General features: G+C 44.5%; 1 protein-coding gene across 1 annotated transcript in view; it reads left to right on the top strand.

Annotated features, from left to right (window-relative positions):
• The window catches only part of MAD1L1 (mitotic arrest deficient 1 like 1), a 456,297-nt gene that overhangs the window by 320,975 nt on the left and 115,823 nt on the right, over window positions 1–19,499 (top strand). The window contains exon 17 of the mRNA XM_081889171.1: window positions 6,975–7,165. Within this exon, the coding sequence (XP_081745297.1) occupies window positions 6,975–7,165 (191 nt within the window). The remainder of the gene's footprint in view (window positions 1–6,974; window positions 7,166–19,499) is intronic.

Consider the following 19,499-nt stretch of genomic DNA (forward strand, 5'->3'; position numbering starts at 1 on the left):
GGTTTGCTAAATATTTCCCAACATCATCGTTTTGAGGGAATAAAGGCAGGTTCTCTAATAATGCATGATGCACCTTTTCTTTTTAGACAAGGCCATGGAGACAAACTCTCTTGGAACAATGCCTCATTTTAACTAGCATGTTAAACTATGGTTCATTTGCTTTTAAATAAGAAGGATCTCCTTTGAGCTAGATTTGCTATACATTTCCTAGGTTGCCTCTTTGCTCTTGAGGCACAAAACAACACAGCTAAGAAGTTGCGTTCAAATTAGAATTGCTGTGGAGAGGTTGGTCAGTAGTTAGCTTATTGGGTCAAAGTCAGTGTTCCTTATGTTTTTCTAAAGGCCAGTAATATGCTTATTGACCAGACTCTAATTAGGTGAAGCATCGCTGAAAGGTTCCCCAGCTGAAGTTCTGTTCCAAAAGCAGTGACATTTTCATTAGAAGGTGGAAAAGACCCACCCCATACTTTATTCAAATTACAGTGAATTATTCATTAATGTTCATGTAAGTGTTGCATGAGTAGAGAGAGTGTTTGGATAGGAGAGAAACTAAAGTTTGAAGGGTAGTTATTATAAAAAGAAAGTTTATGGTTGAGAGATCTTGATTTCTCAATAAATCCATAAGGTTAACTTTATCAATGTCATCTTGTTCACCCACATCTCTCTGCCTCTCCCCTATCTCTCCTTGCCTCAGGCTCATTTCAGAACAGGTTTGCTTACCTAAAGACATTGGCCAGAGTCCAAACATCTTGGAAACTAAGTCGGGGAGCCCAAAGCTGTATGACAAACCACTTTCGAAACAGAGCAAATTTTCAAAAGCAATTTGTGATCAATGGTATGTCAACTGTTCAACAGTGGAAAAGTCAAGCAGCATCTTAAATCCTTAAATCTTAAATTCTACCCAGATGGTACATTTCTATGACAATCTCCTGCCCTCTAGCTCATGTCTTCTTCCAGAGGTATATGGAAAATGAGAAGCCCACTAAGCTTTTGGTGTTGTGAAAGATCCCGTCTCAAGCTCTCAGCTCTCTCTGTCAAAAAAAGGCAGTAGAGAGTTTATGCCAGGGAGTCTGTTCTTCTCTCCCTGACCCATAGAAATTGTTTTCTCCTCATAAGGGCAAGGAGGATTGATTTACAAACTGGGGGTTTAAATTGCTGCAATTTGGATGGACTGTGAGTTTTCCAGGCCACTACGTTCAGGAACAAGCCCATATTAATAAACATTGTGTATGACCTCTTGTTGCTGCATTTATAATGCTTGACCTCAAATGGTAGATATTGTCTCCCTGAATCCTGTCATAGAAAACCAGCCTTTTACAGAATGGATGAGGGTCTACTTAACCCTGTTACTCCCTACCATTTCTTCATTCAGAATCCTTCCTCCCAAGCTGTCTTCCCACTTGTAGAAGTAAATATATTTCTCCTTTCCATTCTTCTGCTCAGACTAGCAGCCTTCTGGAGGCTGTTCATCTATCTCAAGTTTTTTGTTTCATTTGGGCCTGAAAGATGGCTGGTAAAATCAGTTTTAAGGTATTATCAATGCGTAGATTTGGCTTTAATATTACATTCAGATTTGATTTGAAAGCGGACCATTTATTTATTTCTTGCAAAAAGAAAACAAAGTATAATTGAAATGTAAAACAAAACAAAATCCGGTGTGAACCAGATAGTTTTGCCTTTTGGTTAATTGCTTTTTATTCACCCAGGTGAAGGCCTCATTGAAGTTCTGTTTACAGTGCTTCCTGTGTATAGCAAACAGAATGCAAAGCCGCCACAGCTCCCATAACTGTACTCCAGTTTTCAAACAGTGCTATTGAAAGCTTCAATTTAAAGGAAATTTCATGAAAATATTTGGAGTACAAGCAACCAGGGTTCTTGGCTGTTGTGAGTGGGCAACGGCAGCTCTGTTGCCAACATCCCTTCGTTTTTCAAATATACCTTGGTGCTGATGCAGAGTAGATACACCCACCCACCCACCCACACACACACCCTGCAAAACATTGGCATGGCTGCCTTTGCTAGTTCAGAAAGCAAGATGTAGGAGTCCTATGTATTGTGCAACCTGCCTGTTCTTTACGTCTGGCACCAGAGGTCATTCTCTAAATATCCCTGTCACTCTGTAGGTTTTCTTAATAATAATTACTATTATTTATAAGCCGCCACCTGACTAGGTTGCTCAGAGAGCCACGTTTTAAGCATTTTAAAATCAACAACAACAAAAAGATTACCCAGGATTTTAACTTAATTTATATCTACTGCTTTTTGTATTTTTACTGTTGCTACAATAACTGCTTTTATTTCTGATTTTTCTTTACCTGTTTTATATTTGTTTTATGGTTCTCTTTTGTAGGCTACCTTGGAAAGCTAGATTAATAAAATTATGTTTAAATAATAATAAAATGATTAGATGTGGTGCCCTTGTTGTGTAAAATCCTATTATGCCACTGTTTGCTTAATTGCTAGATTTTTTATTTTGCCCAACTTTCATTTTCAAACTAGTTTACAACATCAAGTTGCTAATATAATAAAATGATTGCCAGAACAGACCACGCAGTAATAGGATAAAACTTGCAGCCCCAAACTCAATAAAAAAGTCACGCCGTAACAACAATAATGTTTTTAATTGTCTCCAGATGGAGATGGATGGTTAGGACTACGTGAGTCTTCTGGAAGAAGATAATAATCTATAACACTGGCACAATTCCCAGGAAGACCTGCTCCTGGTAGACACTCACCTTGCATCCAAGGAGTTGATGGCCCCTTGAGCAGGCCCTTGTGGACAGATCTTAAAGCACTGGGAAGAGCATGTTCATAAAATCGCAGAATTGCAGAATTGGAAGGTCCTCTGAGGGTCATCTAGTCCAACCGGCTACAACGCAGGAATCTCAGCTAAAGCATCCATCCAACTTCTGCTTAAAAACCTTCATGGGAGGAGAGTCCCTAACCTCCCGAGGGAGTTTGTTCCACTTTTGAGCAGTTCTTACTGTCAGAAAGTTATTTCTGTGTTTTTTGTCAGAATCTTGTAACTTGAATCCATTGGTGCAGGTCCTAATCTCCAGAACAGGAGAAAAGGAGCATTCTCCACCTTCCATGTGACACCCCTTTAGATATAATATATAACCCCTGTTAATATATTAAAGCATAATCCAAGATACTCCAAATCCTCTTTGATGTCCTTGGAGAAAAGACGAGGTATATATGTAATAAATTGTTAAGTGTAGTAGAAGAAAGTAGTCACCTTTATCCTCTGAATGTTGTTTTCATTGTTGTTTTTAAAGTTTGATAATGTTTATCTTAGACATTATGTTATGCTGTTTTATTTATGCCTGTACCCATCCCTGGGTCCACTTGGTGAAGGGCAGGTTATAAATATTATAAATAAATAAAATTAAATAAAGTGCATCATGCTCCCTTTTGGCTCATATTTGTCAAAAGCCGATTGGCAGTCTTTTGAAGTCCAGAGTAAAAAAGCACCCCATTTGCAAGATTCAGTTCATTTTCTTGTGCTATTATTTTTGTCCTGGGTGTTTTCCATTTTGCCAGACTAAAATAGTAAATTGTAAGTGGTTTAAATTCACTTGTAAGTGGACTTCTGTGTATTGTCTGCAATGAACAGTGACTCCGGGGTGAAATCTAACTGCTTCCTTGGAAGGAGGTTCCATTTTTGGAGCCTTTTCAAGTGCAGTTCTGCAAAAAGCGGCTTTAAATAGTTTTGCTGTGTGCTGCCTATCATGAACAAGGAAGCAAGTACATGCTACTTATTTGTTCCCCCTTGAGTAGACAGAATCTAACATGAATGCTGGAGATTGTGAGCCTCCTATTTAGGAAGTAGCACTTAACCTCTTCTTCAGCTTTTCTCCGAGTTGTTAGGTCTCCTCTTGAATAAGGGCAATGCTCAGTACTTGATCTTACAAAATTTGGGCAAGGCAACTTCTGCAGTCAGCTGGAAAGAAGGACATTTGCTCCTCTAAGACTGGATTGTGTTTATTCCAAACATTTTTAAAATTTATTTTTTAAAATCCCATTTGGACGTCTGAGATATATTAAAGCCCACACAGTCTCTGACAGTGGTGAAATATTGCTTGCTACTGAAACATGGGCAACAGATTTGGGTTTGTTTTTTTCTTTCTCATGTGAGAATTTTATTCTCAATTGTTCTGGTTTAGGGATGGCAGATGAATGCAGAATTGGGAGACTATTGAGGTCAGAGCTGCCAATTAACCTCTTGATTTCAGTTGCTGATTACTCAATTAATCAAGAGGCTAGAGTCAGCCAGGAAAAGGCATCAGATGCACAGATGCAATCCCAGGAAGCGACTGGCTTGTTGTGTTTGGCTGAGATGTGTGTGAATTTACACTGGTCTGCAAGTGGGAGAAATGCATAAAGCACGATGTTCACTCCCAGGGGACATCCATAAAACATTTCCCAAAGGAACACAAGATGAAGAAGAGAAGAAAGTTTTGACAATTTACGGCAAAGGATGGGTGAGGCAATTAGTCAGCCTGTAATTACTTCTGCAGCACAGTTGGGTTTAATGTGTGTTTACTAGGTGACCATAAGACTGCCCTTCTCAAACTTTTTGAACTTGCCACACCTGTGATACCATCTCTTTTATATCCTGCAAGCCCTTCCTCAGATGCTCTTCTTTTGTGGAGACTTACTGTAACTAGACCCAAATATACGTAACTGAAACATTTTATATATATATATATATATATATATATATATATATATATATATATATATATATATATATATCTTCCCTTGCTTATTTCCCCTCATTACTCTGCTCTCCAATCAGATTTTAAATGGTAAGCTCCTTGCAACAGGGTCCTGTCCTCTTGAATACTTAAAGTGCCATGCTTATTGGTGCTGCTGTATAATAAATAATGATAAAGAGCAGTCCTAGTAGTGATAAAATAGTGAAACAGAATTTGGAAGCCCAAATCACCCCTTGGATGCCTACAGATGTTCAGGTTTAACTTGAGTGGCCTTTGCATACATCAATCTGGCTGAAATCACCATGTGGCCAAAGAGAGAAAGCAGGAGGAGAGGCAGGAGGTTTCAAAGAATAAGTGTCTCTGTTTGTTTTCTCTGGAAATGTGTCTCTTTGCTCACCCTGGACTGTTCTGTTGATAAAACAAGCTGACGTAGGCGGCATCTCTGACATGTATTTAACCAAGACAGTCTCTGTAATTAATGGGGGGGATAAATTGTGGTTTAATTACTCAGAAAGCACCTTGGGTGAAAGATTCATGGTAATTGTTGTGTATCCTCTTGAAGGATTCACAACACGGGCAGCAAACATGGTAGCAATAAAATACTGGTTGAGTGGCAGCCAGTTCCGTGGAGTTTTCCTTACCAGGATTCTGCCACTGGAGAGGGAACGTGAGCTGCTGTCCTCTAGGGCTGGATTTCATTTGTCTTTGGAACGCACACAAATTCCCTCTCCCCCATCTCCTGCACTACTTCCACATCTTGCAGCACTCGCTAACTTTGTGATTTCCCAGGCTAATAAAACAATGCAGATCAATACACAGTGGATTAAGGTGGCAGCAAGTTGTTAAATCCATGCTGGAAAATATCAGATGGAAGTCATTACCACTTGCCTTCCAATTAACATTTGGACCCATATTGGCTTGTTCTGCATGATACGTTGCCAACCCTGAAATCCTCACTCTGGTTTTATCCGTGGCCAGTTTCATGAGCAACTTAAAGAAACACGAGATAGCATGACCATTCAGGTTCATAGAATTTATAACCAGGCTTGAGGCTGCCAATTAGTTTCTGCTTTTGACTTACAAAGACCTAAATGGCCCAGGATCACAGTATCTCAATGACCTCCTCTCCCTATATGAACCGACCCATACGCAGTGAGCATCACCCGAGGCCCTTCTTCATGTGTCTCCTCCATGAGAGGTCCTTCTTGTGCAATGCTCTCCCCAGGAGCATTTCTTACATATCTTTATACACTAGGCAAAACCATTCCTCTTGTCCCAGGCCTTCAGCTAATTAAACAATTTATTGTCTTTTAAGCTTGGCGGGGGGATTGTTTTTGTTCGTCACTATGTTATGTATTTTTGTTTTTATATTGTAAACCACCCTGTGACCCTCAGCAGCGTAGAGATGATGATGATGATGATGATGATTATGCTTCTATGAATAAATAAATGTTTAGCTTGCATGGCTTTCCATGCCAGTGAGGGCAGAGGGTTTGGTTTCCCCCTTCTTCTCTACTGGATTTCCCTGCCAGCTACAGTTCAGCATATGCATCTGTTTTTATCTGCCAGACCTAGATTGAGAACTGTCATGCAGCAGCTGAGGTCTTGTCCTGGAAAAACAGACGAGGGTCACATGGGCTAAAAGCAGAAGGCATGATCCCCAGTGGCCTGGCGTTGTATTAGGAAAATGAGAACTAAGGACCCCAGATCAGAGGCACAGCCTGAAGACAGGTTGAGTGTTGGCCACTGGCTTTGGCTGATGAGAACCAAAGGGACAGAGGCAGGGATGGAGGCCAGAGGTCAGATACCAGATACGGGTGAAATCATCTGTGCTTTTGTTCCATTAGATGGGTTGCTGAGGCTGAAAAACATAGCTTGGAGCTGGAGTTTTCTACAGTTTGCCAGGCCCCTGTTGGTCCCAAGTCACATGGGTCTGGCTGGACAAACTGCTTCAGGGTCAGTTCTGGCCGCATGTGGGTGGCAAAGCAGCATAGCACAGATCAGGCCAGTAGTGCCCTCCAACTGAGAGCTGTCCTAGTGGTGCAAGGATAGAAAGCAGCTGGGATTTGCTGCCTAAGACTCCGGTGTCTTCAGAAACTCTGCATGGAAGCTAGCTCTCTTTTCAGGTCGGGCTTTCTGTTCCTTTACTGCTTTGGTTACCCCTCTTCTACCTTGTCTTTCCTTAAACCTCCCCCCTCCCCCCATGGAAGAAAGATACAGAACTTACAAGCATAACTGTCTCCTCTTTTCCAGAACTAAAGAAACAAATGGAGAGTGCCGAACTGAAAAACCAGCGCTTAAAAGAAGTTTTCCGGGCAAAGATCCAGGAGTTCCGCAAAGTGTGCTACAAGCTGACCGGCTACCAGATTGACATGACTACAGAGAACCAGTACCGGCTCACCTCGGTTTATGCTGAGCGCGGTGAAGACTGCTTGATCTTTAAGGCAAGTTTAATTTATACCCCAATGCATGTGAGGATGCTGTGTGCAAACATAAGCATTATAGGGCCCTCTTACTCCACTTGGTAATTTATTTGCTGAGATGGTAGTAGGAAAGACAACTTTCTTGTTGAATGTCACAGATGAATTTCACAGACAACTCTGTTGTCAGGAAGTGGGGGCTGGAGCAGGGTGACCATGCACTTCCGTGTCCACAGGGGAATGCTTGCAACTGACTACAGCAAACTGACATTGGTGTAGACCTGGTAGGCTGCTCAAAAGGGTCTCTCTCCGGCATAGGAAGCTGCTTTTACTGAGTCAGACCGTAGGTCTATCTAGCCATACCGGCTGGAGCCATCATGTTGGGGGTGGAGAGGCTTCTCCCGTAAATTACAAATCTTATATCTTTGCATCTTTTTTATTGCGTCTTGGAAAAGGTCAGGATCTGAATGAGTTAAGCCTCTGCCAGCAATCCCAGGGGACCTGGTGCTGTGAGGTGGTGTGCCCTGATCCATGTGCGGGGGTGAGGATGTTTTTGGTGGAATCCCCATGGCAACTGTAACTTGTGCTCCAGTTGTTAAGGTTGTGTTGGGGGGTGTTACATGCTGCCTTTTGCTCCTCCCCAGAAGCTGGGAGCATTTTGCTATTGAAGACTGAGAACAGTTGCCAGTCAGGATGGAGAAACTGAGTTTTGCATAATGTCAACTTATTCCTGTTGTTGTTGTTGTTGTTGTTGTTGTTGTTGTTGTTGTTGTTGTTGTTGTTGTTGTTCTTCTTCTTCTTCTTCTTCTTCTTCTTCTTCTTCTTCTTCCTCTTCCTCTTCCTCTTCCTCTTCCTCCTCCTCCTCCTCCTCCTCCTCCTCCTGCTAAATTCAAACAAATTGCTAGTGTTAGTAAGGGGATCATTTCTGAACATTTCCCTTTAGCAAACAGTGCCATGATTCTAATGCTTTGGGGTGTCATTTCTGTTATTTACTGAGCTAGATGGCTGGGAGGAGTTTTTGACCAAGCTGGAAATCAGAATATACATATAGGCAAAGTCTTGTTGAGGCATTTGTTATTGTCAGGGAATAGGCTGCTCTCAAATCTTTCTCTTCACTTCCCCCAGAGATTATTTGTTATGGCATTACGGTGTTGATTCACAGCCTCTTCTTCTTAAAGTCTCATTTTATGGCTCCTTTACTTTACAAATTTATAAATATTTCTGCAGACTTGGGTGTTGGTTTCCTGAGTAACTGTTATTGTCTTCCAGAAAACCTCCTTCGTGTGTTCATTTGTTCTCTCGCTCTCTGTAAGCAATAAGTAAGAGAACAATGGTGTTTTGTGGACATCGCTGTTGCGGATAATAAGCAATAGTAGTACTCGCATTCTTTGCGAAGGGGAAAATGAGCTACCGGTTTGGTTATATGGTTTCATCTTGGGAAACTGATATTAAAGGCATCATTTTGCTCCAGTAGCTTGTTTTCTTGCCTGCAGTACAGCTGCTTTGCCACAGCAGTTATCTAAGCCAAGGCATTAATGGCATCAGTTTTCTTAGCCATATCTGCACCCTGGGTTGATGCTACTTTTTGTAATATTTCCTATACTGTAAAAGGGATTTTGGAGCCTTTGTGTTCTTCTTATCATGGTGCTGAGGGCTTGTGGGCTTCTTAATTGTTAGCCTTCTGGTCTAAAGCCATGGAGCAATTATGTTAAAAATGAATTGCAAAATGCACCAAGCCATCTTGGTGTTGACTGGTGTGACTAAGCTATTTGATGCCAAGTTGAAACAGAACAGCAAGTGTGGGCAGATCCTAGGCCAGTCCTCCAATTACCCCAGGGGCACACAATTGACCCCTCGGCATTGACTGGCATCAGCTCTCTGCACTTCAACATTTGCTCCCTGCCCTGAAGTTCAAGAAGCAACATTCATGCAAGAGAGGTATAGAAAATGTGGTGTGTGGATTTTTGCAGAATGATAATTTGGGAATCCTTGATTTGAAGTGTACCTCACCCCCCAAATCCCCCTGCTTACCCATTTGGAATGCAGGGGGGGAGAAGAAGAAGAGGAAGAGGAAGAAGAAGAAGAAGAAGAAGAAGAAGAAGAAGAAGAAGAAGAAGAAGAAGAAGAAGAAGAAGAAGAAGAAGAAGAAGAAGAAGATTTATGTTAGATTTATACACCACTCTTCGTTAAAAATATATCAGGGTAGTTCACAAGATAAAAACACGAGATAAAAACACAAATAGTAAAAACAGAAACAACAAAACAATAACACCCCCCTCCAAAAAGATATTTAAAATGCTGTGCACCATTATTATCCCAGCTACAAGTTCATTCATTCATTCATTCAAACATGCAGGTATTTTATTTATCCTATTTGTTTATTTGTTTATTTATTAAATTTCTATACTGCCTTTCATCCGAGAATCACAGGGCTGTTTACAATATAAATACAAAACAAACAAACAGAACATCGAAACGGACAAAATTACTAGTTTTCAAAATACTGTATATCGTGTTTTTAGTTTGCCGTTCCCAAGGGAGTTCTGTGTGGTCACGTTCTGACCACATTTTGCTTTACAAGGTTTGAGGCAGATCATTGCTAGAACCATTAACATGCTGCAGAGGGGGAAGCTGCAGTGGGGAGAGAGAGAAAGTGCAGCCTGTCCAAAGGCAGCCAATGCAATTTGTGACTGAGCAGGGATTTGAACATTTGCTCCTTCTTCTGACGCCCAGCACTGCTGGCATCTGTGCTCCGCTGGGCTGTGACAGGCGGTGGGTGTTTCTGTGCATGTCATTAACTGGAAGAGTCTGAAAAGCAAGAAACGTTTGTGCTTATCTCACTTGTGTAATTTATGGAGCAGGTTCAGTGCAATTAGAACAAACAAGTCCTTTGGCACCTTGCAAATTTCCACGGCTCACCCATAAACTTTAGGGCGAGTTTCAGTTTATGCTGCTGCTGGCATTTAATTTTCATGGCTTTTCTGATGGACAGACGCTCAAGAGGGGAAGCTCAATTTATGCCTGTTCTGTTCCTCTTAAACAGAATGAGTGCTGCCTCTTTCCACAGTGTGTCTGCAGCCTTGCAGCCACATCTCGTTCACCTTTATTTTAAAGTGTGTGGTTTCTCAGGCACGCTTGGTACCACTTTTGATTTGAGCAGTGTTATTTCAGTCATGGATTGTATTACAGGTAGACGAAACCCTTAGCCTTGGAGTAAATGAAGCCGAGAGAGTGAGGGCTGTTTTTGTTTAGAGGTGACACCAGAATACTGAAGATCCTTTTCTGTACATCTGCTGTTGCTGGAGACTTGTTTTGTTTTCCCCACTCAATAAAGAAGTTGGGCTACATGTCACCCAAACACTGCTGCTGTAGTACATCCAGTCTCCTCTCTCACACACACTCACACATGCCCTTAGACTTGCTATCACACACAGGCTCTGGTTTTGAGATGCTGCCCAGGATTTGAAATAAAATCCCTCCTTCCTCATATTTCCCCACTTCAAAAGATTGCCTTTTCCAGAGCCACTGATTTTTTAGCTTGTTCTGGACTCAGAGCATAATTTCCTGCTTCCCTTCTTACCCAGAAGTAACAGATTCCAGCCTTTCTGGATTTTTGAACCAGAAGGAAACACAGAGAGCCCATTCCACAGAGTCCCATTCCACAGAGCTGACTCGGAAGGGTGCCATTGCCAATGAGAGCAAAAAGGCACAGAGAGAACAAGAAGCAGGAACAAGGTTGCACTCCCCATTTCCTGCTGTTTGTACAAGTCACCCATTAGGATGACCAAGGCCAACGCAGTCCCATGGCCAGGCCTGAATCCAGATTGGAATGGGCCCAGATAACTCCCAACCCACTCTGTAGCAGGCTTTTCTTCCTTTGTCTGGTACTTTACAGGGCTAGTTCTGCTTTACTGCACCCTGCAGTCAAGGGAAGGTATGCTTCTTATACCTTCTTATACAGACAGCTTTCCAGGTCATGTGGCCAGCAGGACTAAACTGCTACTGGTGACGGAAACCAGAGCACACAGAAACACCGTTTACCTTCCCACCGGAGCAGTACCTATTTATCTACTTGCACTGGTGTGCTTTTGAACAGATGTGCTCTGCATACTGAAAGGTTCAGATGGCTTTTTAGAACCCCTGCTGGTGCATATACAGGGTAGGAATGCCTCTATTTTATGGCTCTCTTCTCTGTCTACTTTTTAAAAAAATTAAATGCAGTAGAAGTTCTCATCTAAACACTCCACCAGGATTTTAGATGCAGATGATTTTGTGGAAAGCAATATATTACAATTATCGGTCTTTTGGCAGCTATAGTCTATTACCGTTGCTGCTTCATTAAAGGTCTTAGTTGGTTGTACATATTCTTGCATTTATGTAACTGACTGTAATGTGCAAGCAGCTCAATGATGTATACAGAGACTGTGCTTATTTAGTTTTCCTTTCTCCCTCTGCCCCAGTAGCTGAAGCTGTTCATTTCCTTATAATTCGACTGAGGACTTTCCAGTTCTTAGAACCACTTGCTAAATAAGAGGAGGGCTCTTAAGAATTTTACTTCCCCCAATGCCCCTCACCTCTACAGCCTAGCTGAAGCAATCAGTAGGATGAAGTGACAGAACAAGAAGCCGATATCCAGCTCATGCATCCCCTCCCTGCTCCCTTTGCCATCCCAATGGGTTTTGTGGGAAGAGTTACTGCCCTGAGCCCCAAATCCAACTCCCAATCTTGCTACTAGATGTAGCCTTCAGTTAGGGAATCAGATTAATCAGTTAAAATTCATTTTTAATTTATCTCCGGTTAATTGTGCAACACATTTTTAAATTGCAACTGCATATGTAAACTACAGGTGGCAGTTTATTATTATGCCAGTCTATAAGAGACATTCACACACCAGGCATGTCTCTCTCTTTTCTGAGATGGCAGCTGCCGTGACATAGTCATGCACCATCTAAAACAGAAAGAGCATGCTTTTTGGCTTTTTGACAAAGGGAAATATATACATTTTATAAATAAATAAAAGGAAGAGGACCCAAAATGCCTATAGGTTTTGCTGGATATTGGGTCCATGAGAAAGACTCCCAGAGTCACCGTCATCATCTTCGTCATCTTGCAACCTCCTTCTAGCCTTTAAGACCATGAGTCCTCTCCAGGACTTCAAAGTATCGTCTGCAGGAACAAAGATGACAAGAAACACGATCAAAGGCTCCCCCTTCTAGCATTGCCTGTTTGGGAAAGTCTGTGCTTTTTTTTCTGAATGACTGGCTGGACAGCTCCCCTGTGGTTCCTGTGTGATCCACGCTCCTGCTGGACAGCTCCTTTCCAGATTTCAGACTCTGGCCTGCACAATTTGGTGGACCTGAGTGGATGAACCAGTGAAATTGAAACATGAATCATAGAGATTGTTTCTCTGCAGAAATCTGATAAGCCTTCCATGTGTGTTTTTAACAAGGACTAATTTATTTACTGACTCAACCTCACAAAGAGAAACGTTCACAGTTTTACAAACTGTGCTTATATTTTATTCAAAAGTGGCTTACAACAGCTTTCATTTTCTTATTGCCCATTTAGTATTGGAAATATTCCCCCCTGCATATATCGGAGGAGGGCAAATCTGAAGTTTCTGGGTGCTGGCTGCTCAGAATATCAAAATGCAATAACTGGTACCCCTAACTGCATGGATACATACTGGCTTCTAGACCTAGCAAACAGGAATAACCTGTTCTTTTCAAGCAACAGAAAAGATCTCCAGTAAAAGCCAGTCTGTCAGGTTTCAGCCAGAAACACAAGTCCAAAAGAGAGCAGGGTTAAGTTCCAGAGCAGCAAACATATAGGTGGGGGGGGGGGGAGAGAGAGTAGAGGTCAAGACCCAAGGCAACATTCGGGGAGAAGAGGCAGGATGCTCAAACTGACAAAGAAGTTACAAAGCTGTATAACAGGGGTTGCCAATCCAGCACCCACGGTGCTGCCTCTGGAAAGTGCCCTGGACTTTGGGCATTCATCAAAAAATTAAATCTCTATCCCTCCTAGAAAGAAAGTTATGGCACAAAATGTGCAAGTAACTTTTTTCAAACTTGTAGGTACTTTGAATGCTCGTTGTTCCATGCTAAAAAGTATTGGAGCTAATGCAGTTAGTGATTTTGATCTGATAGTGATTCATTGAGAAACAAGCCTCTAAGACTGATATTTTTAGAATAGGAAGGGTGGTTGTGTGGGAGGAAGCCACATTACTTGCAGTGTGTCTGCTGCTGCATCTGTAAAATAAAATCTTTATTAGTGTCCAGCCTGAATAGTTCCTGGTGTGATAAAACCAACAGCTTTGTCCCCGGAGCCTGCTAAATTAACAATGAGAGCAGACCCGGACATTTGATTTGCATTTGTTTTAAGGAGCTACTGAAGGGCATGAAGTCTTACGATCCAAACAGAGGCCAAATTGAAATACAATTTTAATCTGGATCACTGAGCCTGACTTCTTATGGGGGTTGGAGTTCTTAGTGTGAAACAGTAGTATTTAAAAACTGCAAAATTAACAGAGCACGGAAACTTCTTTGAGGCATTGGCAGATATTAATAATATGCATTAACTTGCATATTTATTGTGTGAGCCTGAAGGGAAAACTTGTGATGGCACAGCCACGGTTGGTAGCAATAGATAGCGAGGCTCATTTTTCTCTTTCTTACGTACTTTACATGGCATCCCTGATGGTGCATATAAATTCAGCTTCCTTGTCATTTTTGCCCATATTTCCTGATCACTTTGTCTGATCCTAAACCCATTTGTACTTTTAAGGGAGTGTGGAATTCCTCATTCCTTGAGTGCAAGAGCCAGCTGGAACCCCAAGCATAATACTGCAGTGTCTAAAATTAGGTTATGTAGCAGCCTGGTGTCCTCCAGCTGTTTTTTCAGTAACAACTCCCATCAGCCCATGCTGGTTGGGATACCCAAACAGGCTGAGCTAGGGATGGACAAATCCATCAGTTTGAGCTGCTCATTATCCCAATTTTAAATTCAGGCTTCCGCATAAGTTTTCGATTTAGAACAAAACAAAGCAAAAAGCTCCCATTGGAATTAGTTAGCATTTCTCCTTATGTGCACCTGTTGATGTACACTTTCCCCTGATATTTGTATGTTTGTATGCATTGTTTAGTTGAAGAACTGCATTGAAATTCTGCAGAAATGTGAATTTAGAGGGAAGTCTCCATTTCAGTTCTTCTACTACTGTTTTGAATTAGGTATGTTTGCATGTAAATGTGAACAGTCCCCAATACCCCCTCTTCTCATCCCAAGGTTATTCCTCAAACCATTCAAAGCTGCTACTTCACAGTACTCTCCATAAAACTGGCATTGCCTCATAGGAGGGCATTCTTAAAATCATCATAGGCCCTGTCATGTCCACTTCTTTCCCCGATTTGCCACTTTGGTTTACCTTTGCTTAGTATGGAAAGGCTGAAATTAAGGAACAGCTATTTGCATTGGAAACAGATGACGCCTTCATTTCCACCACTGTGGAAATTCACAACAATGGAGTCTGTCTTCACATTCCTAATAGCATGTAAACAACAACAACAAAGACCTTTGTGGCATTTTAAAGGTCAACAATTTGTCTTGGAATAGGTTTTCATGGACTAGAGTCTACTTAATCAGATGTGTTATCCTCAAATGGCAGGAATACCGTATTTTTCGCACCATAGGACGCACCGGACAATAGGACGCACCTTGTTTTAGAGGGGGGAGAACAAGGGAAAAAAATTCTTCTGCTCTCTGCCCAGCGCCCCTTCAGCGAAGCGGCAGGAGGCTCTGCGCAGAGAGTGGGAGAATTTTCCCCCTTTTGTTTTCCCGTTCTAAAACAAGGTGCCGTTTAAGGTGCGTTCAGGCGGCTACCTTGGAAGCCTGGAGAGCGAGAGGGGTCGGTGCGCACCGACCCCTCTCGCTCTCCAGGCTTCAGGTTCCTTTCGACCTGCTCTTTGGGGCTGGCGGAGGAAGCCCACCACCAGCCCCAAAGAGCAGGTCAGGGAGCAACGGCCATAGGCGCGCGTCACCTCTCCAGCCGGGAGAGGGTCGCGGGGGGCTGCTTTAGCCCCGTGCGTGCTCTCCCGGCTGGAGAAGTGACGCGCGCCTATGGCAGGAGCCTCCATAGCCGAGCGTCACCTCTCCAGCCGGGAGAGCACGCGCGGGGCTAAAGCAGCCCCCCGCAACCGTCTCCCGGCTGGAGACGCGGGGCTGGGGCGGGGGAAGCCCGAGCTTCCCCCTCCCCCAGAACGGGACCCAGAGCCATGCCGAAGCTGCGCGCAGCTTTGCCATCGCTCTGGGAGCTTTCGGGGCTGGGGGAGGAGGAAGCCCTCCGCCAGCCTCCAAACCAGGTCGGGAGACAGCGGGAGGGCGCGCTGCGCCTCTCCCGCTGTCCCCCGAGTTTGCGGGGCTGGCGACGGGGAGAGGCGCTCTTCTCCCCACAGCCCGCCTGCAGATCAGGTCCGGGGACAGAGGGAGGACGCGCTGCGCCTCCCAGCTGTCCCCGGAGCTTGCGGGGCAGGCAGCGGGGAGAAGCGCTCTTCTCCCCGCGGCCCGCCTGCAGATCAGGTCCGGGGACAGAGGGAGGACGCGCTGCGCCTCCCAGCTGTCCCCGGAGCTTGCGGGGCAGGCAGCGGGGAGAAGCGCTCTTCTCCCCGTCGCCCGCCTGCAGATCAGGTCCGGGGACAGAGGGAGGACGCGCTGCGCCTCCCAGCTGTCCCCGGAGCTTGCGGGGCAGGCAGCGGGGAGAAGCGCTCTTCTCCCCGTCGCCCGCCTGCAGATCAGGTCCGGGGACAGAGGGAGGACGCGCTGCGCCTCCCAGCTGTCCCCGGAGCTTGCGGGGCAGGCAGCGGGGAGAAGCGCTCTTCTCCCCGCGGCCCGCCTGCAGATCAGGTCCGGGGACAGAGGGAGGACGCGCTGCGCCTCCCAGCTGTCCCCGGAGCTTGTGGGGCAGGCAGCGGGGAGAAGCGCTCTTCTCCCCGCGGCCCGCCTGCAGATCAGGTCCGGGGACATAGGGAGGACGCGCTGCGCCTCCCAGCTGTCCCCGGAGCTTGCGGGGCAGGCAGCGGGGAGAAGCGCTCTTCTCCCCGTCGCCCGCCTGCAGATCAGGTCCGGGGACAGAGGGAGGACGCGCTGCGCCTCCCAGCTGTCCCCGGAGCTTGCGGGGCAGGCAGCGGGGAGAAGCGCTCTTCTCCCCGTCGCCCGCCTACAGATCAGGTCCGGGGACTGAGGGAGGACGCGCGGCGCCTCCCAGCTGTCCCCGGAGCTTGCGGGGCTGGCGGCCGGGAGAAGCACGCGTCTCCCCGCCGTCAGCCTCCAAACCACATCGGAAGACAGCGGGATGGTGGTGTTCCGCCTCCCCGCTGTCCCCCGACCTTGTGGGACTGGCGCTGCGGCTCTCCTGAAGCCTGGAGAGTGAGAGTGGTCCGTGCGCACCGACCCCTCTCGCTCTCCAGCTTCAGCGAAAGCCTGTATTCGCACCATAGGACGCACACACATTTCCCCTTCATTTTTGGAGGGGAAAAAGTGCGTCCTATGGTGCGAAAAATACGGTATATAAACATGGATATAAAGGAAAATATATGCACACAAGGATTGAATAGCAATTAAATGCAAAAGGTACCGCCTGTGACGATTCAATTAAAGCTTGAATGTATGCATAAAACTGGATTTAGTAGCTGTCAAGCTCTGGAGAGCCAGAGGTTTGGATTATGGGCACTGAGTAGTTAAAACAAAGTTGCTTGTATTAAACCCCGAGAACCACAGCTGGGCAATACGGTATCTGATGATATATGTTTTGAGATGTCTCTGGTCACACTGCCTTTCTAAATATATCAATTTCTGGCCAGAGAAATGGGTGTGTTCATTTTAGTCTGCTTCAGCATGTGTAGCAGGAAGCAAAAGTCAGATGCAGCAGTGCACTCTCAGAGGCCTTTAAAAGGAGCTAATAAAACCACTTGTTGGGGACTTGGATTTGGCTTGAGGACTTGGCTGGGACCTTAAGTAATGAACTGCATAGGGCAGTATGTATGTAGGCCTTGGATCCCTCTGCAGGCATAGAAGGAAAAGACTTATGAAATGTTGGCCTCTGTGATTGGCAGACAATATATATATGTAGTTGCAGCTATCAAGTGTGTGTGCACGTGAGAGAGAGAGAGAGCATGTGCATATATGTGTCCATCTTTAAGCCCTGTGTTACCTAGAGGAACCTGAATGATATGCCCCCTGGATAAATTTACCCAAGGTCTCATTTTTCAGATGTTCCTTTTGACAAAGTTATTTATTCCCCTACTAGAAAATATAATGGAAAATAAAATTAGGAGGTTAAAGTGGGAGTCAGAAGTAAAGTGCTGAGAGTGTGTTTTTGTTTTATAAAGTTTTTAATATTTTCTTTAGGTGCAAAACTTGGTCTAGACTTAGTAATGTAGTCAGTAGGATTCCTTCATAATGCAAGTCTCAGAGGGCTGGGAAAATAGATTGCATCAAGGACCTGCTTGCCTGTCTAAGCAGTCTGACCTAAACTTTACATATTTTTATGCTCTCCGTACTTCTCCAAGCGGTGAGAAGTTCCAGGCGTGCAGCATTTCTCCTGTTTTGGTTTTCCTTTGGTTTCCTTGGGAGGAGGTCTTTGGAGCCTTGTGGCCTGTTGTAATATTTGAATTCAGGTGGAAGCAAAGCTTTAATACTTTCACAGGCAGTCAAATCCACTGCTCCACATCAGATCTCCAGAAGTAGTCAGCACCCCAAAATGTTGCTAGCTTACAGAACCCCAAAACCTAGCTCTTTGTCTCACTCCAAAACAGTGGTCTGCCCTTTTGCTCCCTATCACTGACATCTAGGGGATGGGAAAGGTCTGTTTTTGCCTATTCAGAAAGTTTAAGCATGAGACCTGGCTTTCTAGAGAAATCACCTAACCATTGGCTCCTGTAGGAACACTTCATCTGACCATCAGAGGCTAGTCACATTCCTTTGTCAAGTCTAAGACTCTGGCCAGCCATTTCCCTATGACAGCTCACAGTGGTTCTCCTAATCATAGAAATTTGGTAGGAAACCTCACATTGGATTGAAGAGTAAAATCTTTGACTAATAGTTCTTGCAGTCTAGAGTGCTTTGAGAACTCAGTAGACATTGGTTTAGTTCAGTCAGTGTTTTGGAGGATCCCCCCCCCAAAAAATGTAGGTTCTTGCACTCCTTTCCTGTTTCCCTTCCACAGTTGGCTTCCCTTTCTTTTCTTCCTATTTAGTGCTGAGCATAGTTTGCCATGATATCCTAATCTGCAAATTACAACTAATAGGTGTTTCCCAGTAAGCTACAATCAAGGGCAGGTAAAGGTAAAGTAACTGACCATTAGGTCCAGTCGTGACCAACTCTGGGGTTGCGGCGCTCATCTCACTTTATTGGCCAAGGGAGCCGGCGTACAGCATCCAGGTCATTTGGCCAGCATGACTAAGCCGCTTCTGGCGAACCAGAGCAGTGCACGGAAATGCCATTTACCTTCCCGCCTGAGCGGTACCTAGTTACCTCCTTGCACTTTGACGTGCTTTCGAACTGCTATGTTGGCAGGAGCAGGGACTGAGCAACGGGAGCTCACTCCATCGTGGGGATTCGAACCGCCGACCTTCTGATTGGCAAGTCCTAGGCTCTGTGGTTTAACCCACAGCACCACCTGCATCCCATTAAAAACACAATAAAACATCAAACATTAAAAACTTCCCTAAACAGGGCTGCCTTCAGATGTCTTCTAAAAGTCAGATAGTTGTTTATTTTATTGACTTCTGGTGTGAGGGCATTCAACAGGGCGGGCGCCACTACCAAGAAGGCCCTCTGCCTGAGATAGACATGTTCCCATTCATGTATGTTGTATTAAACATAACTCTAGGTAAGAAGGAACCAGGAAGCATTGAAGAAATGGAGCTTAGCAACAGAGAACGTGAGTGATGAGTGGGGTGACCAATCCCCCCATTGCTAGGCAGGGTGGTGTAGTTCTAGGACTATTCCAGTTCAACACTAAGAAGGAGTCACACTCATTCCTGTCTCCTTGATGACTATACCAGCATATCCCTGTTTGCAGACACCTTAGTTGTTTTACATTTTTAGATAGCGCTTGAAAATACCAGGCATGCAGCTGAAATCAGAAGAAGGCACTATGACCATTGAAGGAAGAGTGGGGTATCAGTGTGAGAAATGATTTTGCCCCCTGAACGTTCAAGTGCATAGTTTTGGAGCTATTATTTGCAAGATTAGGGCTATAGTGCCGAGCATCTTGCAGTCTTCGTCATTTTCCCTTCCCTTCCCTCCCTGCCTCTGTATTTGACCAGTTGGCAGGGGCAGAGTTTAGGAGTGGCTGTTTCAA

This window comes from Podarcis melisellensis (genome assembly GCF_964234715.1).
Source record: "Podarcis melisellensis genome assembly, chromosome: 14".
Classification (NCBI taxonomy): Eukaryota; Metazoa; Chordata; class Lepidosauria; order Squamata; family Lacertidae; genus Podarcis; species Podarcis melisellensis.